Here is a 21,229-nt window from a genome sequence, read left to right as displayed (position 1 = left end):
ATTTTGTCTCTATTAATGTATATAGAGAAAGATGGATTATAATAGATAGTCTGGTTTCTGTTCATTGTATTTCTGGTATTACCTTTGGGAGTCCATCCTCTCTTCCTAGTCTGTGTGGTTTTGGGGTGGGTGCTCTTCCCTAAATTCAGAGTTGGAACACAGGCCCAAGTAATCTAGTACCTTGGAATCCTCTGGCCTCAGTATTAGTTTAAGGGTGGGCATTTGTCTCCAACAGAGGTGATGAGGCAAAATGGGCTTCGTAAAATACAGATAACTGTTTTATAGATACTTGAAACTCAAAGATCATAAATGCCAACGTCCACTCCAAAGTGAAGACTGAATGTGGCTGTGTTAACAATTGTTCTGGTGCACGACTCATAATAATAATGTGTGCTCCAAGGTAAACTGCCGTTATTTGCCAGGCACCATTCTAAGGGTTTAATGTTACTTATTCAATCATTGCAGTGACCATTTGGTGCAGATACTTTTATTAATTCCCATTTCATAAGTGAGAAAATGATGGTCAGAGAGGTTATGTAACTTGTCTCAGTTCGTACAGTTAATGATGGTGTCAGTATTTATATCCAGACATTATCGCTCAGAGCTCAAGTTTAACCATTATGTTACCTTGCCTTTATGCAGAAGCTGGAGATTTTGTTTAAAGTCAGCGTTTATTACGATATAATTTACATACAATAGAAGTCACCAGTTTTAAGTGAATAGTAAAGTGAGTTTTGACAAATTAGTACATCTGGAACCACCACCCTAATCAAGATACAGAACATTTCCATCACCCTAGAAATTTCACTTGTACTTTATCTTCTGCTCTTTCCTCTGAGGCCTGCCAACCAGTGATCTATTTTTTATGACTATGGTTTTGCCTTTTCTAGGATAGTTATTAATGGAGTCATTCAATATGTAGTCTTTTGTGTCTGACTTCTTTCATTTGGCATAAGGTTTTGAGATTCAGTAATGCTGCATGTTAAATGTATCACTAATTTTTTTCTTTTAATTGCTGAGTAGTAATCCATTATTTAAATATAACATGATTTGTGATATATTCATCAGATAAAAGATATTTGAGTTTCTTTGTGTCTAGTTTTTGGTGTTTGTGAAGAAAGCTGTCACGTTCATGTTTCTGTGTGAACACGTCTTTACATCTCTTGGGTAAATATCTACGAGTACATTGCTGGCTTGTATGGTAAAATGTATGTTTATAAGAAACTGCAAAACTGTTTGCTAAAGTGGCTGCATCATTTTGCACTTCTACCATCAAGACGGCATAAAAGTTCCAGTTCCACATTCTTGCCAACACTTGGTGCTTTCAGTCTTTCAAATTTTACTCATTCTAGTGGGTGTGTAGTAGTATCTGATTATTATAATTTGCATTACCTTAACGACTAATGATGTTGAACATATTTCCATGAGCTTATTTGCTATTTCCAGATCTTTTATAAAGGATCTGTTCTAATCTTTTGCCCATTTTTCTCTTAAGTTGTTTGTCTTGAGTTGTAAAGATTCTTTATAAATTCTGGATACAAATCTTTTGTCAGTCCTGTGTATTGTAATATTTTCTCCCACGATGTTGCTTCCCTTTTAATTTTCTTAACACTGTCTTTTGAAGTGTGAAAGCTTTAAATTTTAAGTCCAATTTATTGGTTATTTCTTTAATGATTTGTGACTTTTGTGTACTATCTCAGAAATTGTTGTCTAACATGGTGATTTCCTATTTGAACCATTGGTTGTTTAGAAATATGTTGGTTAATTTCTAAATGAGAATTTTCTGGATATCATTCTGTTATTGATTTCTAATATAATTCGGCTTTGTTCCCAGAATATGATTTTTATGAATTTAGTTCTTTAAGTTTTTTTATTGAGAGTTGTTTCATGGTCCACTGAAAGCTTTATCTTGGTTAATGTTTCGTATGCACTTGAAAAAATTGGGTATTCTGCTGTGTGTAGGCTGGTATATTCTATACATGTCAAATAGTCAAGTTGGTTGCTGTGTTTATATTCTGTTGATGTGTTGTTTATATTCTGTATACTCTAATTGATTTTTTGTATGCTTATTCTGTCAATTACTAATAGAGGAGTGTTAAAAATCCTTAACTGTTCCAATGGTAATTGTGACTTTGGCTATATTTTTTAATTCTGTCAGCTTTTGCTTTGTGTATTTTGAAGCTTTGTTAGTAGGGTACACACATTTAGATTGGTGAATTGATCCCCTTATCGTTTTGAAATGTCCCTCTTTCTTCCTGGTAGTATTTGTTGTTCTGAAATCTATTTAGTCTTGTATTGACACAGTAGTCCCCCCTTATCCGTGGGGGTTATGCTCCAAGACTCCCAGTGGGTGCCTGAAACTGTGGATAGTACAGAACCCTGTATATACTATGTTTTTTCCCTATACATTCATACCCGTGATAAAGTTTAATTTGTAACTTAGGAACAGTAGAGATTAACAATAATAAAATAGATTAGTTACAACAATATACTGTAATAAAAGTTGTGTGAATATGTTCTCAATATGATAACCAATTTGATATCCGAGATGACTACTAAATATATACAGTGTGAATACACTGGACAGTGAAATGACTCATGTCTTGCGTAGAATTCATGAACATTTAAAGGATTTATAGTTTTCTCTTTAATATTTCTTCCATACAAAAGATTGAAAGTATGTATTATTACTTGGATAATGTTCTGTTGACCTATCTTCAAATTAACTGCTTCTTAACTTGTGTTTCTTGCATTGATGAGCCCATGGAAAGAAGTTTTAAAAAGTGGTGTGTTTTTTAAACTTCTAGCAATTGCGTTTTACTTTCTCTTATAGTTTCCATGTCTTTTGCTGTTTTCAGATACTATATTTTTCAGCTCTAAGGGTCCAGTTGGTTCTTTTTATATTTCCCATTTCCACTTAATTATATTCATGTGTTCCTTTAAGTCGTTAAACATATATGTAATATATATTTTGAAGTTCTTTTCTGCTAATTCCATTATTTCTTTGTTTCTATTGACTGTTTTTCTCATTTAAGGGTCACATTTGCTGCTATTTCACATGTCTAGTTATTTATTGGATAGTGGACATTTTCAACTTTCTATTATTGAGTGATAGATTTTGTTTTCTTTATAAAGTGTTGGACTTTGTCCTGGCAGGAAGTTAAGTTTCTTGCATATCAGTTTGATCCTTTTGAGGATGAAAAAAACATTTAAATTAAAAACATTTTTAGGGTAGATTATGAGGAGCCATTTTTCTGAGCTTGTCTACCAATGACTCTTCTGGGGTCGCTGTTGAATACCCTGTGTTTTATATCTCCCTGGTTATTTTTTAACTGATCTTGTAGAGTTTTACCCTGGACTTGTATGGCTGCTAGTAGTCAACAATGGACTTGACGAGAACCCTGTATAGATTTGTAGAATTCTTTCTTCTTGTAGCTCCTTCCTCTGTGGTGTCCTGCCTTGTAAGTTTTTCACCCTTTAACCTTCCTGGACTCAGTGAGATTATTGTGATATGCTTGTGTTCTTCATCCTTGGGCTTGCGAAGCTTTCTGTGAAAGCAGAAAGCTGGGTCTATGGTAGTGTTTTTACTTCATTTGCTCATCTTCCCTTAAAGATTTCAGTACTTTGCTGCCTGTTGTCTAATATCTGAAAGTAATTGTTTCATTTATCACCCCCTCCCAGCTTTCTAAGAGTATATAATAAAAGGGTAAGTCTGCTTGCAGTTAAATTTTGACCTCAAGTGTAGAGTGAGCTCATTGTGTTTCACTTTGTCCATTGGACCATGCAAGACTCCTCTTTGGCTTTGTTTTACTTTGTCATATTTCTTTGATTCTAAATTGAATTTTTTTTTCTTTATACTTTGACATATCTGAAAATTGGGTTATATGTTATAGATGATGGAATTTTTGAAAATTCCTGTTGGCTAGATTGCCGTTGGACATAGCTGTCATTTCATGTAGATGTGTTAATATAGAAAATGCCTGCCTCAAAACTTGAATATAGGCATCAGCAAATTGGAAGAAAGTCTCGGAGACAATTGGGAATTACTGTTTTATTTCCTATGAATTAAATGTTTATATGTGGGAGGGAGGAATGGAGGAGATTCTGGGATGTGGTGAATTAGACATGTTTAGCAACATTCCTCAAGTTGGAGTCAGCTGTAGTTTAGCTGGCTAAATGTAAACCTGGCTTTAGATCCCAATACCAATGGCTTTTGATTCTGTTATACCGTGTTTCCCCAAAAACAAGACTGGGTCTTATATTAATTTTTGCTCCAGAAGATGCATTAGGGCCTATGTTCAGGGGATGTCATCCTGAAATATCATGCTAGGGCTTATTTTCAGGGAAACAGGGTATATAGTCTCTTAATATATGCTACCTCACCAAAGTAATGGACAGCATTGTGTGAAAATATCTGGATATCAGTAAGTTATTCAAAAGGTGATTTAGAAAAGTCCTATTGAATAAAGGATTGGATTCCTCCCCCCACTTCATTTCTTATCCTCCTGACCTCTTCTCTTGGTTTTCTATTCTGTTGTGATTTATGTATGTCTTTGAACGTATGCATCACTGTGAAATATGTTTTTTGCATGTTTTAAATGTATATAAACTGTATTATGCCACAGATCTCATTTTCATTTCTGTTTTCACTTGACAAAACATCTAGCTATGTTGCTCTATATGCCTTTGGTTCATTTCTTATGACTATTGCATAATGTTTTATAGCATATACCCAAGCACATATTACTTCTCCATTCTAGTAATTATGAGCATTAGGCTGCCTCTAATTTCCTGTCACAATTAATACCTGGCTTGTTGCAAGTATCCTCATACATATTCCATTGACACATATGCATGTTTTTCTTGGCTGTAAACATACACATAAGTACATATGCATGTATGTATACATTTACATCTATATACAGGTACTACACATGTACATATACTCAGGGATGTGTAGATGTATATAGCTGTACTTATTTAAATACAATCTCAAGAGTGGGATTAGGTGGTCATGAGTATGAATCGTCAGTGCATATTGGTTGCTAGAATGTGTCTGCATGAATATTCTTGTTTCTCCATAACCTGCCTAACATACTTGATGTTCCAATTTTCTAATAATTTAATGGGAATAAAATGTTATTTTATTGTTTTAATTTCCTTTTTTTGATTACTAGTGAGTTGGAACATCTCTCCATATACTTGAAAAGCAGTGTGTTTTTCCGTTTTATGAATTAAGAATTCACATTCTTCCCCATATTTTCCTATTGGAGTTCCTATTTTGCATGTTGATTTACAAGAATTGCTTGTGTTAAGGTGGTGCAGGAGACATGAACGGTCCCAGCAGGGGGTTTAAGCCATGTGTGATTTCTTCCCCCTTTTTGATGATGCTACTGTGTCAGGGGTCCATAAAAAGTTTTTGGCAGCACATAAAAATGTTGGGTGTCTGCATAAAGTTTTGGAGGTTGTATAAAATTCATGTATCTGTATAATGTTTGGCCTGGCTGCCAATTCCTATACTTGCTGTGCCTGTATTTGTGATTAGGTCTTCTAGCTCATCTTCCTTGAATGCTATTGATTGGCAGAATGGAATGGGTTTTAAATGGATTATTTACAGTTTTTCCCAGAACCTACTCGGGGGTATATTCTTGTCCTTCAAAATTGGGAAGAATTAGTGCTGTTTTGTTAGGAACGCCTCTGTATTTCCATATTTCCTTTGCTGTTTCATCCCTTTCTTGGGAAGGGGTTGGTAGGTCAGTCTTTATCTTCCTTTTTTCAGTTCCACCTATTTATAAGAGGAATTTCTTGAAGTTTTTAGCTTGGATGGATACCACTCTTCCCAAGTTTCTATCACTGATACAGATTTTTCCATATTCTCTTTTTGTGTATTCTCCTATTTATTGAATATTGTGTACTAGGAATTGTACTGAGTGCTTACAGATATTTTGCTAAGCAGTACAAGGATTCTATGATGTGAACATCATCCCAGTTATACAAATGAAGAAAACAGGATTAGAAAGATTAAATGACTTGCCCAGAATCAGAAAGCTGTAAGTGGCATACCTAGGATTAATTTCAGTTGAATTCCATTTTTGCTGGAAGTCTTGATTTTTAATGTGGTTAAAGAGCTAGTTTTCTGTGAAAAGAATGGAGACTTCTCTTCAATTCACATGTTACTCAGAAGCCATTCCTTAAAAACTGCTGTTTTAAACTGATGTGATAGTACTTTTTTTAGGTACTGCATGCAACTTTTAGTATTAGTGCTACACATTATATGACATGTAGTTTTCTTTGTTTTCCACTCAATTTTGTTGTAAACTAAAAACTGCTCTAAAATTCTTTCAAAAGGTGTATGGGGGTGGGAAGCTAAATGTCTCCTCCACTCTGGGTTTTGAGCCTTTATGTATCCGTGTTGAGCACCCAGTGGCCAACTGTGCCTGGGAAATAAAACCTCCAGCCCAGATCTGCTCTTCAGCGTCTTTCAACCAGAAACTGTGATCACAGAGCAGCTGCACTGCTCATCCACACGCTCCCAGGGGGGCCCCCAGCCCTGCTCCCTTAAGTCCATCAAGCAGGAGTAAGATGGACTTTGCCTCCAAAGAAAAATGGCCAAATCCCCACACTTAGAAGACTTCTCTTTCTTCTCAGTCTAGCAAAGAGAAGCTGACAAAACCAACACAGTCTAAGCCAACACATTGTATGTGGTCAAACTCTGATCTTTTGTAACATTGAGATTTTATAACTTTTTATAGCCTCACATTCTAAGGTAGTATTTATACCAAGGACGTTTTTCTTGGAGTGTATGAATTTACAGTTTAAGTGTCATGTATAATCAGTAAGAATTGAATTTGTATTCCAGTAACAGAAAACTTGGTAAATATTGGCTTAAGCAAGTAAGGATTTGCTTTTCTCATGGAATGTGAAGTCCAGAGGTAGGCAATCCATGGTTGATGCTTCTGCTCAAGCATGTTACCAAGGAGCCAGTATCCTGTTTTCTTAGTTTATGGTTGTTGTTTTCATGGTCACAAGATGGCTGTAGTATCTCTGGACACTTCACCAGGGTTTGTGGAAGGAACAAGAGGGAAGGATAAAGGGAAGTCTTTTTTTATAAGGCTTTGCATTTTTTGGTAGACAGTACCCTCTCAGATTGATAACTACCATTTGTTGGTATGATTTGGTATTTAACCCATAGTGTCTGGAAGCAGTATAGAATAGTGGTTAATAACATGAACCTGAGTTTAAACATCTGTGTACTTCAATTTCCTCATCTATAGAATGGGTTTAGTAATAGTACTCACTGTGTTGTAGAAAGGATTAAATGTGTTCATGTATGTCATTGTTTTAATGGCTATAATTTGCGCTATTTTAAGTATTATCACTGCTGTCTAAAAGAGTTACATGAAATTGGAACTGTAAATTTATGATTCAGGGAATTAGTTTTCTTTCCGTAGTAAATAAAAGAGAGCATTTAGGTTAGTAGGTCTAGGTAAGTGTTTTCGAGTTTAGGGATGATCAAAGACGATGATAGAACTTTCTTAAGGACTCTCGCGATTGAATTTCACTGTTAAAAATTATGAGTGAGTTAAAGTATTGGGGCAATTTTAATTTACTCATTAAATTTTCAAGTTTGATGGCCCTTAGGGCCATCTTGAACAAATTGTTATTTTACCCACAATCCCCTAAAATTCATTCAGCTCAATGGACATTTCATCTCTCATTGGTAAGATGTTTGAAGACTTAGCTATATATGGAAATAGGATTTTGTTGGTATTGTTGCTGGTCTTTTCCAGTTTGTAATCACTCTACTTTAAAAAATGTATCAATTATTTTTCTATTTTCTTTTTAGCCCTATCTGCTTTGATATGATTGAGGAAGCATACATGACAAAATGTGGCCACAGCTTTTGGTAAGATGATTTTATTTAGTAAAATTATTTTGACAGTCTTAAACTTGTGTATATGTAGTCAGTGAGAAGTTATGTTTTTTAAGCTAATGTTGGTTATCTTGTAATCATATTATTTCTTTGACTGATAAATCTTTACAGGTTTGACGGCTCAAGGCAGTAAGCATATGGTTGGTGCGTAATTTCTGTAAAGTACTTAGATTTACCATAGGCTTTACAGATGGATTTAAAAACTTTTGGGTTTGTTAATTGTTAAAGAGCTTTGCTGTTTTAGAAAATTGTGTTGGGGGCTGGACGGGGCGGGGCAGGGTGGTGAGTAATCAGGTAAAGTACCTTTAACTCACCTGTGGGGAGAGATGTGCGTGAGGCCCAGGAAAGCAGGTGAGAAGGACGTTGGAAAAGCATGTAGAGGCTGAAGAAAAATTCTGTGTTCCTTCCTTAACACTTAGCTCAGTGTTACCTTTAGATTATATGTCACATTAATCTGTGTATTTAAAATAATTTTTGGCTGTGGTAAGATACACATAATAAAATTTACCATCTTAACCATTTTTAAGTTAAATGATGTTAAGGTGTGCACATTACTATGCAGTCAATCTCCAGAACTTTTTCATTTTGAAAAACTGAAACTCTGTACCCATTAAACAACAACTCCCCGTTTCCCCTTCTTCCAGCCTCTGTCATTATTTTACTTCCTGTCTCTGTCAATTTGACTATTCTTGATACTTTACATAAGTGGGATCTAACAGTGTTTGTCTTTTTTGTGACTGGCTTAATTCACTTAGCATAATGGTCAAGTTTCATTCATCTTATAGCATGTGTCAGGATTTCCTCCTTTTTAGGGCTGAGTAATTTTCCATTGCATGTATATTTTATATTTTGTTTGTCCATCCATTTGTTGATGGACACTTGGGTTACTTTCACCTCTTAACTATTAATAATATTGCTTTAAACATTGGTATATAAATATCTCCTTCATACCCTGCTTTCAGTTCTTTGGGGTACATACCCAGGAGTGGATTTGCTGGATCATATGGTAATACCATGATTAATTTTTTGAGGAACAGCCATATAGCTGCAGTGCCATTTTACATTTCCACCAACAGTGCACAAGGGTTCCAGTTTTTCCACATCCTTGCCAGTACTCGTTTTCTGTTTGTTTGTTGTTTGTTTGTTTTTAAATAGTGGCCATCCTAAAGAGTGTGTAATCTGTGTATGTTTAATTCTTCTTGTTTGTTTATTTTTTGTTTAGGGGTGGTATATTCTACTTGCAATCAATCGTCTCCATAAATTATTTACATTGATGTTGTATTATTTTAGCCTTGCTATTTCTGACTAATAATATAATAGTCACTATATTCTAATTCATGTTGAAGTTAGACCCGTAACTCTCCTGAAGTTAAATATGATATCTGGTAGGTTATTATCAATTGGTCAAGAAAAGTATGGGGTGTTATCACTATTCTGTAAGACCTTTAGTTTTATCTGGAATACGATGCTTCATTGATAGGTATATTCAACCTGGCAGTCATTTAAAAAGAAGTTTCGAATAAAAATAGCTTTCTTAACTGTCATTATTGGGGTTCATGAGTCACTTTCTGTTCTATATTGCTATTGAAATTCTGGTCATGCAGATCTTGCTTTTAGGCTGATACATGTGTGGTCTTGGTCTTTTCAGGCTAATTGCTGTTGTTCTCTTTGGTGGATGAATTGATCAGCACCTTAGCATTCCATGGGAAACCATGTATTCTCTTAGAGACTTTAGACTTGGATCATTCTGGAAAAGTGGGTGATTTAGATAGAGTAGGCTTTCTCAACCTTGGTAGTTGTGACACGCTAGACCAGAGGATTCTTTGTTGTGGGTGACTGGGTATTATAGATTGTTTAGCACTATCACCTCTCCCTCCAGTTATGACAGCCAAAACTATCTCCAGACATTGCCAGATATCCCTTAGGGGACAAAATAGCCTTCAGTTGAGAACTACTGATACAAAGCTAAAGGAGCAACCTGTTGAAGTTAGTAGACCAGGGTTCTAGTTCTGGCTTTAAAACACCCTACCTTTGTTAAGTCACTCAGCCTATCTCTTCTGCTGCTGCTCTCTACCTCCCTCCCCTATCTTCTTCCTATTCCGTCACCTCTTCTTTCACAGATTTGAAGGTGTTAATGTGTTAGATTGTGAAGTGAGCTTTTAATTTTTCCTAACTGCCATCCTCTAATTTATGTATTCACTGTATCGTTTTAAAAAGGTAAGGAGTCTGCTGAATCAGTTCAATAATCTTGCTTGACTGTGTTGTGAAGTGTAATCAATTACTGATTGACTTAATAACTACACTGGCCTGGCCTTTTCAATGAATCCTATAATCTTCATGGTGTGTCTATGTCATCATAATTGGAAAGCTCTGTTGATTCCTTAAATTCCTTTTTTCCCCGCTTCAAATACATATAGTTCAAGCTTAATAATCCTTGTTACAATTAGAGTTATTATGTTACACTCTGATGTGAACGTGTTTTACAGTGTCTACCAGAGAGCTGATTTTGGTGGGATAGAGACCATAACTTGACAGGAGCTAATCTGTAGGCTGGCACTCCCATTGTCAGGCTTGCTAAATGGTGAAACATGTTTGTACTTTTGCTTAAAGCAAAAGCTCATAATTGTTTACCCTATCCTGACAAGTGAGGCCTGTGGAACTTCAGTCATTAACAGTAGTTCTTTGCTAATTTGAACCTTCTCTGGTAATCTGGAGCCAAACCATATACCACTTCAAGGCTCTATCCAGTTATTAACACTAAATTAAATTGGACTGCATCAGCTGTTTATCCCTTGTCCCACTTATAAATGGTTAAGTCTTTTCTAATAGATTGGAGATAATGTAACAGGAACGTCTTTCATTTTATTCATTCCCACTTGACAGTGAATCAGGGATTAGCTATAGCCTAACTGAAACTCAATGATATAATAAAAAATGGGGCTTCTATATGATACAGAGATGAGGTTCGGTCTTTCTCTTTGCCCCTTTGCTGCCTTCGGCTTATCCCCTGCACCTGGCTTCTCGGACCTCATGTCTACCACGTCTTCATTTACTGTTTGCTTCAGTACAAATAATTTGTAATTCACAGGTTCTCTGAGTATTGTCATCTGCCAGCATATCTGCAATCAAGCCTGGGTGCCAGCTTGCCTTTTGGGACTTTTGACTAATTCATCATCTTGCACCTTTCTGTTCATCTTTCTTTATACTTGGTTATTATGTATGACCACGTACTAGAGGACACAGTACCCCTTTATGTCAGCGCACTGTGGTACTGAATAATATTTTTTAAGAGTTTCAGTGTGAATAGCTATTGAAAACTTCTCAGGTGGATCCAAGATCCCCTTTATGCCCCACCTGTTTTAATCACTAGTCTAGACATTTATCCTTCTTTTGGAATCTGAAACATTGCATTTGGACTGGTGATGATCAAGTATGAGTAAATTAGATGAATGAGAATAAGTTAGAGTTACTGTGGTAAGAAATACTGAGCATTTCTCGTCGAGCTTTGTATGACTCAGAGGCAGTGTTTCTTTCTTGGTTATACCTATTTTTTCATTTATTCAACATGTACTGAGTTCCAACTCTTTAACAGGATATTGTGCTAGGCATTGAGGGTACATAGGTAAGTAAAACAGATCTCTGCTTTTAATGAGCACATTGAAGAGGGGCTCACAGACACGTACACAAATTAGTACAAAATAAGATAGTTACTATTTCTCAAGCTAGGGCTGGTCTACCTTGGGGTGGTAGTGAGGTAATAGATGCTATAAGATAAACTGATGCATCTTGTCACTTCAGTTTTGTACAGTGGTATGTAATTTGCTGTGTTTTAATTTTATAGTATAGATGAATATTTTTAATTACAATGCAGAAAAGTCACTTGAACGTTTGTTCCTGAGGATAGTTCAGTTCTTTCTGGTTGTGTCCCAGACTGTTTTTTCTTCTAGGAGAGGGTGATGTGGTAGTAAGCCTACTGACAGGGAATATGATTAGGGTACTGGGAACAGGAAAGGAAGGTGTTCTGTGGCATTCCAGGATATCATCTTGTATACTGACAAACTCTTTCTCTGCTTTCACAACTTACCTTGTTCTTCTTGTCATATTATTTGCCCATTTTCTAACTATCATTTCTTTATAAAAGTCATTTGCTAAAACCCAAAATGTCCATCTCCTTATCTGTCAACCTCTATCTCCCATCTTTAATAACCTTCCCACTTTCTCTTGTTCATGACTTGCTTTATTTGGACTTACAGATTTTTTTAAGGGTTAAGTCTTGTTGTGTGGGAATATTTTTTGGTAATATTAACTCATTTCCTTTTTCCCTAAGCAGATTATACATTTTTTCATGTTCGGTCTCTTTATTATATTTCGATATATGCATTATCATTCTCTCTTGCAATAAAAATAAAAACGAAAACATTTAGTATGTTATTTCCTTCATTGACATTTCCATGTAGGAAATTTCCTGTCCTTTATGTAGCTTATTTTGTGGTAATACGGTAATCATAGCCTTGTCGTAGTTGCAAGAGGTTATGATACTGTTTCTGGAACATTGTGCAAGTCATTCGTTCAGTATATACTTGAATACCTGTTACGTGCCAGGCGTTTACTGTAATCTTTAGGCCCCTGTGCGGGCCGAAGACAACTGCTCCACTGCTACATAACGTCCTTCTTTTACTTACCTTGAATGTAACAAATGTGAGATGAGAAAGTAGTTGGTAACTAAAACAAAGAAACCTGATTGATGTAGGTTTTTGTTTTTGTTTTGATAAAGTGGAAGGTTGTAGGTACATAAAAAAATCAACTTCAGTTTATAAAGCTGAAATCACTTATGGTAATTCAGGTATAGAATAAGAGAAGTGCTTTCTTTTTTAGGAATTATCTTTATAAATCAACTTGTAATTTGTTAGAAATAACTTTTTTTTTTCCTAATTGTTAGGAGCAATGCATGTTTACTATGGAAACTTGAATTAAAGACATCTACAAAGAAAAAATTTCCCACAATTACGTAACCCAGCGATGTATACTGTTTAACATTATAATGAATATCTTTTTTGGTTTATTTTAAATGTACACATAAACAATTGTTTTTAATAGAAATGGGATTATATAGTATCCACTGTATTAGAGATTGTCATTTTTATTCTGTAATATAGCAATATAGTGACTTTTTTCCTAATGTCAATTTTATATTTCTCTGGGATTTGGTTGAACAATATTTTAAAAGTTTTTTAAAAATTATAAGATAATGCACAACTGTAAAAAGCCAAACATTTCATAAATAATATAAGGTAAGAAGGAAAAATTTCTCGTAATCACATTTCTTCAGCTATAACTATTAATAGTTGTTAGATTATTTTTATTGGCTGTATCCATTGCATTGGCTTGATCGTTACAAATTTATTTAGTCAATTTCCTAGTGTTTTGGTTGCTTCTAATTTATTTTGTTATTTACGGATAACCTTGAGTTGAACTTCTTTCTACATACTATATAGTTCTGCTTATTTCCTTAGGGTAAAATTTCTAGCAGTAAAATCACTACGTCAAAGGGGATGTACATCCTTAAAGTTTTCCATGTAACTTGCCTTCTAAAAACATTGTGCCAGTTACAGTTCCTGCAACAGGACATGAGTTTGTTCATATCCATACATAACATAACTCCTTAAGTCTGACAGTATTTTCTTTATGTTTCCACTCTGATTGGTTAAAAACTAGTATATAATTTTAAATCAATTTTTTGTCTTAGTGAAGGTGATGATTTTCTTATGCTTATTGAGTAATTTTTGTCTTGTTGATTTTCCTGTTTTTCTCTTATTTTCTTTTTTACCTGAATGCACTCTTTTTGTATTAAGGATATCGGCACTCCAAGAACATGAATAGTCTGCTTGCTTAACTAAAATCACAGTCATTTGCTTTTCTTGGTGTTGTTATATACTATTTAAATTGCATAAACTTAAAAGTTATTACATCTTTTAAATTTCATATTCAGTAGATTTGTTATTTGAGTTTATTTTTCAAAAACTTTTATATACTATTATCTAATAAATGCCCTATGTATCTTCTTTATGATGAAAAAATATAAGCTGAAATAAATTTGTAACTGTTTTATTACTTATGTTGAAAATGAGGAATAGAAGACTAATAGGCATTTTTTTGTGTGACCAGTTTATTAATCTGTCACTGATTTAATCAAACCTATTTTATTTTTTCTCTGTTAATAGCTACAAGTGTATTCATCAGAGTTTGGAGGACAATAATAGATGTCCCAAGTGTAACTATGTTGTGGATAATATTGACCATCTGTATCCTAATTTCTTGGGTGAGTCTTTGGAATGATATTTTATTTTTTTAAATATTCTTTCTGCCAGCGTTTGTGCTAACATTAATTTATTCAGAAAACAAAAAGGTAAGCAAGTCTCTCTTTCCTACTCACCAGGTGCTTTCCCCAATCTTACTTGGGTTGTGACAGATTCCGTACCATATGTTGTTAGTACCATATCATATTATTTTTAAGTTTCATTAAAAAAAAAAATTGACACAACTCTTAGAATTTTCATAGATGTCTGGACAGAATGTGAGCCAAAGGAGAATGTCAGATGTTCAGAAAATCTCTTTATACAGTTTGTGCATTCCTACTGTTTCTGCTTCTGGGGCAGAAGTGAGAAGCAACAGAAGAATGGGTTCATGGCGAGGGAGAAGGACAGAAACCAAAACAAACAAACAAACAAAAAACCTTGGATATGAGGATTCCTGAATGAGGGCAGAGAGTCTGTGTCATGGGAGACAATTAGAAAGGAAGATCTGGGGAAGGTAGACATGGATATAGAACTTTTGAGAGAGGAATGATAGCTGGAGAAGAGAGACACAACTAGAGAACCCTTAAGGTAAATGGTAAATGGTTGGGAATAATATCTACTTAGAAATCAGTTGCGAATATCTGAAAGTTCTACATGTTGAAAAGCCTAAGATACTGTGGGAAATCTTTAAATTGAGTTTTTGGAAATGAAAGTTAATTTTCCAGAGATTACTTTTCAGATATGGGTAGGCATGAAGTAAGGCACTATTGGGTATGTTTACTATTGGGTATGTTTAATTCTTCATTCTAAAGAGTAACACACTCAGAATTCGGGTGTGATGTCTACTTGTATATTAGATTCTGACCTGCCAGTGCTTCCGTTGCAGTTTGATTTTGTTCAGCTCAAGTGGTGGTTTATAATAAATCATACATTTGAACCTTTTCAGCTATGGCTTTCCTTTTTACTTCTGCTCTAAAATTACATTGGCTCCAGTCCTCTTTTCTCTTTCACTTTTCACAACAATTCAGTATCTTTTCATCACTGGATGATTGCACAGCAGAAAGGAACCCTGAAGGAAATATTTTAAAGATTTTCTGTTGGAATACTAAGTTCTTCTAGATAGATAAAGTCTTATGACAAACTTCGAGAAGGAACTTAAAAAAGGGGGCAATACTAAGTAACATGATATTCTGCAGGACTGGACTTCATGGGTCCCTAGGTTTGATAACAGGAAAAAGAAAGTCCTGCAAAGCTGAGTCTGTCTGAACTTGGGTTGATGCTGCCATGTGGGCTCTCGAATCACTTTTCTATCAGTTGTCGTAACTTTGGAAGACTACCTCTTGTTTTGAATGGTTAAATACAGAAAGGGGTCTAATGTTCTGAAGATTTGGTGTTTACTAAATGTTTTAAGCAACATTCCTTAATGAGTCCACAAGTTAGAAATTCGCTTCTCTGAATTCCTAAATGGTGAGAGTGAGCACTATACACTAGAATAGAAAGAATATAAAAATGTACTGTTTACGCTGGAAAGTGATTTAATACATTTTGTGTCTGTATTCTCAAATACATGTGTCCAGTGAATAGTGAATTCACAATTACTGATCTTCTAAGCTAGAAATTATTTTGGTGATGATCTAGTTTTTAACGTTCTCTTTTTATGGGTAAAACATTTTGGTTTTGGATAACTGGAGCATAAATATTTTTGAAGTGTTTTAATTATTGTACAGCTTCCAGTGTGATTATATATGTCAGCCATGCAAATAACATTTCATCCTGATGTATCTATTTCAGTTTTTCTGTCCATCACCAGTCTTTGCCTTTGTACAGTCATGGTTAAATCCTTAGGTTCCCACAGTAGGTAGATAGGGAATGTGTTTCCCGTGCACACAGCATGCCACTGAGATCTGTTTCTGAAAGGGAATACCACTGTTGGAAAAACTCTTCTAAGTTACTTCTTTCCATTGTTATCGTTTGAGATTACATGATTTGTATGGTGCCTGCACTTCTTGCTTAGGTTAAGAAGACCTGAGCCTTTTAAAGACCTGAGCATGGTAAACTAAATATATGTTACATGATTCTGAAGTATTTTAGGTCCCCTTGCACTTTTTTTATTGATGAGTTTAGGACCCTTCACTTTTAACGCTATTTACTTGAATCATAGGTAGAGGGCTGGGCTACACATTATCTGTACCAGTGGGTTTTAAACTTTTTTGCTTGGGTGGGTGACCCAAGTAAAAATTCTGAAAAATAATGTGTTTTCACACATATTTTAAATTAGAATCCAGAATTTTTCTTCATAAGTTTTAAGTGGATGTAATTTTAGGAATATTGTAAATACGGTTATCTAAAAATAAAACTGTGATCTCTTTGAAATGTATCCAGTGGAATCTAAATATCAGTGATTTATACTTATCATTGATTTGAAAATAGACACTTTGTTATCAATGAGACATTTCATTCCTTTTCTGTTTGAACTACTACTAAAATTGCATATCTCCCACATAGTTTTATCCTGTTCTAAGTGCTTTCTGTACAATAACTCATTTAATTCTCAGTCCTATAAGATAGGCACTGTTGTTATCCTCATTCCTCAGGTGAGAAAACTAAAGCCCAAAGAGGCTGAGTAACTCGCGTAGTTATACAGCGAGTAAATGATGGAATTGGGATTTGGTCCTACGTAAGCAGTATGGTTCAGTGGCCTGTGCTTTTACTATACTATCCTGGCTCTAAAAAGACAGTTGCTAGAATGGACGATTTAGCAGTAGAAATGCATTGTTTGTTCTTAGTACTATGGTTGTTATAAAGATCCATAGAATTTTATAATTATGGATTTAGACTACCCTTCAGGTTCAGTGGTATATTAAATTTCTTGGTAAAATGTAAATTACAATTATTTAAGTCACAGTTTTGATTCACATGGTAACTGAAACATTAAACTCTTATTTGTGTGCTCCTCTGTATTCCCAGTACTACATTATTTCAAGCTGCCTCCTTTATCGTCCCTGGATTATAATAACTTTGCTTGTGAGATGCCTACCAGGTTCTTCAGAATCAGGCTCCAATCTGTCTACATTTCCAATCTTAGTTCTTAGCCGCTCTTAATCATTAACAAAATCACTGTGACCCTGTGTTCCAGCCATATTGATTTTAAATCATTTTATCTCCTACTGTTTTATGACTTTGCCCCTCGCTCCCCCCCCACCATCTGAATTCTTTCCCACTTCTCTTTCTGTTTAATGAATCTCTGTGTGTCTGTTTTGGCCCAATTCTAAAGTCACCTTTTTTGTGAAGCCTGCTCATTAATTTTTGATTGATCTTTGTCTTGTGTTCTTCGTAAATCTGTTCAATGATAGCAATGATTATCACATTATATTACAACTGCTGTGTCATATATATCTGTCTTCCTACTCTGAGTTCCTTGAGTCTTGGATTGAGTCTTACTCATCTTTGAAGAGTGGATCCTTAGTGTGGGCTTGGTCCCTCTCTTGTTTGAAAATATTTATATTTGGATGGTAGTTTAGTGGAAACTATTAGATGGATTTGTATCCCAACTTTGTCTTGTACTATATGTCACCATGTAAAGGTTCCTATGCTCTTGCTCTAATATTCCCTCATCTCTAATATGGGGATAATAACCCATGGGATCATGTCTATAAATTAAAGTCCCCACCTAGTCTAGTGCTAGTTTCCCTTTATCATTTTTAAAGATCAGTTGGCTGTTAAAGACAGAACAGTTGGATTAAAAGTGGCTTAAACATTAAGGAAAATGTAAACACACAAAAAGAATTTCTAGAACTAGTTAATTCTGTGGCTAAGTGATAGTATCATGTTCTTTACATCTTTCTGTTCCTCATCCCCCTCATATTGTTGGTCCTCTGGGTAGCTCCCCTCAAGATTGTGTGATGGCTCTAAGGAGTTCTAGATATCATCCCTTAATGAAGGCAGGGAAAGAACTTGTTTTTCTCCTATTTCCAAAAGACAGCATACCCCCATTAGTCAAAACTACCATACGTCACATACTTAACCCCATGTCAATCATTGGCAAGAGTGTAAAATAATTAGATTGGCTTAGCTTAGTCAAGAATCATCCTGGGGGTCTCAGGAGGGGTGTAGCCTCTGAAAGTATGTGATACTCTGACACTTGGAAAAAAATCATGTTGTGATTTAAATAAAAGGGTGAGATAGATTTTGGGTAGTGTCTGCCATGATGTGTGTAGAAAAATCACAAACAAAAGAACAACTAGAAATCTTTAGTGCCTACCTCATAGAATCAACCAGTTACCACGTAGAGCGTGGGGCAGCCTCATACATGAAGAATTGTCTCTCTCCTAGTGTCAATAGTGTCATCATTTAAACATGTAAGAGCAGGTACATAGTCTGAAGAATTCTCCTGCCGTAGTAATAGCAGTAGTAATCATAGTAATAGTTCAAGCTGTAATAGCCTCTGGCAAAACTTTCTAATTTGAAATAAAATAAAAACCTAGCATTTTCTGCTTAGCATCTTTTTAATTTGGGGCTTTTTAAGATTAAAATGGAATTCATCTAAACAGAACAATTAGATGATATCTTTAACAAAATACAAATTATGTGTGCTTTTTGTTTTTTTTTTGTTTTCAGTGAATGAGCTCATTCTCAAACAGAAGCAAAGGTTTGAGGAAAAGAGGTTCAAATTGGACCACTCAGTGAGTAGCACCGTATGTTTCAACTCTTATTACTATTTTTTATAAATTTCAATTCATTGTTTTTATTGGTTTACTATTAGATAGTAAGGCTTAGTATGTTATTGCTTTTTCTTTTTTTTAAACAAACTCAAGAACATATATATGTATGTATATGTATTTATTTTTTAATTTTATTGGGGGACAGTGTGTTTCTCCAGGGCCCATCAGCTCCAAGTCGTTGTCCTTCAATCTAGTTGTGGAGGGCTCAGCTCAGCTCCAAGTCCAGTAGCTGTTTTCAATCTTTAGTTTAGGGGGTGGGGGTGGGGGCGCAGCCTACCATCCTGTGCGGGAATTGAACCGGCAACCTTGTTGAGAGCTCACGCTCTAACCAACTGAGCCATCCGGCCGCCCGTCCATAAGCTCAGTGGCAGCTCATCTTCAATCTAGTTGTGGAGGGCGCAGCTCACTGGCCCAAGTGGGAATCGAACCGGCAACCCTGTTGTTCAGAGCTCATGCTCTAACCGACTGAACCATCCAGCCACGCCTTATTGATATTTCTTAAAGGACATTTGTATAAGAGTGTTTTTTTATTTAATAAAGAACTTGCTTAACTGCATTGTTTAAAATTTACTCATCTTTTGAAAGGTCTGGTGTGATCACATCAAGACAGAGTTGGCTTGTAATACATGATGTTTGAAGAATTATATGTCAGGATGAAACTATGTGTAGTAATTTGGAAAAGCTGTTGAAAGATTCATAATTTAAGAGAATTAGCCCCAAATTATTGAGGCAAGTGAGCTTAAATTAACACCATACAATCAAATACAAAGTTGAACATATGGCTAGACAATTAAAATCAAGGCACTTATTTTGAAGGGAATTACACCTTTAGATATGCTGACTTAACATATGTCTTGATTATGCCTTTCACATCTGTTATTTAAATTCATTTACGGGAGAAATAGTGTTTAAATTGTAATTACAAGGCAGTGGGAAGCCACTAGCTGGGAAGGAGCAGGTTGATATCTATGTATTAAACATATTAGGAAATAGCAGTTAAACATTTGTTTTAGACTCTAAAACACTCTTTTTAGGAAATTATTGTGTTTCTTCTTTTTTTCATTTTTAGAATGGCCACAGGTGGCAAATATTTCAGGATTTACTGGGAACTGACCAAGATAACCTTGATTTGGCCAATGTCAACCTCATGTTGGAGTTACTAGTACAGAAGAAGAAACAACTGGAAGCAGTAAGTGGCAGCTGAACTTAAAAAAAAAAAAAATTTGTTTTAAATGATGCTCTTTATTATGTGGAAAAAGATCTAGAAATATTTAAAAATAATAAGGTAATGTCGCTTAACCCATCCAATTTTATTCAGCAAGAAACATCTGCAAAGTGTCATTTCTAACAGATTCCCCTTTTTCTAATAAAATAGAGAACAAATCCCTTATAATGTAACTTACTTACAGTGGCCAGTTTGTACTAACAGAAGCTGAGTGTTAAGAAAGATCATGAGAAAGTACAGTTTCATTTTAATAGGGAATAATTATATTGGTCATTTTTCTTCTGATGAATATCTTCCTTGCTGAATCGTTTCCTCTTCTCATATGAGATTTGAAGGAGAAAATAGAGATTATTTTTATCTACATAAAATCCTTCCAGCAGGTGTCCTTTGCACAGCAGCAGTAGCCTATGGCTTAACTAAGGGCATTAGAAAGATGGGAACTGGAACTAAATATATACTGTTTCATGTAATGAAATGTACATAAATGTAAAATTTTATTTCATGTGAAATGTGAAGTTGCATATATTAGGAATTGAATATGATCCAGTATAAGCAGTGCATCCCTTAGCATGAGCAAATACCCGTCCTGACCCAGCTTAAACCAGAAGGGGGATTTATTGATAGGATAGGGGAGTGAGGAGGTGCCGTACATAAAAAGGAAGAGCTAACAACCAAATGTGGGAAAGATTGGAACCATGGCTTCTTTGGGGACTATTACGAAATGAGATCAGTTCCTTGAATGTTTGTTGTGAGTCTGTCTTTTGTGCTTCTCGTGTGTGTGTTTCTTTGGGACAGGAAATGATTTTCTTTTCTCAGATGTTTATCACTTGGTGGATAATGGGTTCACTTGTACTTTCTCATTTATATTTGTTTTTTGATAGAAGAAGGAAAGGGGCTTTCCTTTCCACTACAGTTTAAAAAATTCTGTGGATAGATTCTGATAACAAAGCTTGGATCTGGAACCCACCGTATAGAATGGAAATCTTTTAGACGGAGAAAGGAGTAGGTTAGGTTGCGGTGACCAAAATGAGTCTCCGATGCTGTATCTTTTAGG

The 21,229-nt window shown here is 35.2% G+C and overlaps 1 protein-coding gene across 5 annotated transcripts in view; it reads left to right on the top strand.

The window, feature by feature from the left end:
• The window catches only part of COP1 (COP1 E3 ubiquitin ligase), a 115,240-nt gene that overhangs the window by 5,421 nt on the left and 88,590 nt on the right, over positions 1 to 21,229 (top strand). For 3 of the 5 annotated variants that reach the window (XM_019727802.3, XM_074322296.2, XM_074322295.2), the window contains exons 2-5: positions 7,847 to 7,906; positions 14,155 to 14,252; positions 18,847 to 18,923; positions 20,020 to 20,139. In XM_019727802.3, the coding sequence (XP_019583361.1) occupies positions 7,847 to 7,906; positions 14,155 to 14,252; positions 18,847 to 18,923; positions 20,020 to 20,139 (355 nt within the window). The remainder of the gene's footprint in view (positions 1 to 7,846; positions 7,907 to 14,154; positions 14,253 to 18,846; positions 18,924 to 20,019; positions 20,140 to 21,229) is intronic. The other 2 variants (XM_019727875.3, XM_074322298.2) reach the window with 1 other exon arrangement.

The sequence above is a fragment of the Rhinolophus sinicus genome, chromosome 11, assembly GCF_057876585.1.
Source record: "Rhinolophus sinicus isolate RSI-liver-muscle chromosome 11, RSI-T2T, whole genome shotgun sequence".
In the NCBI taxonomy this organism is placed as follows: Eukaryota; Metazoa; Chordata; class Mammalia; order Chiroptera; family Rhinolophidae; genus Rhinolophus; species Rhinolophus sinicus.
Note: the sequence above shows the minus strand (reverse complement) of the source record. Positions and strands in the feature narration are given on the sequence as shown.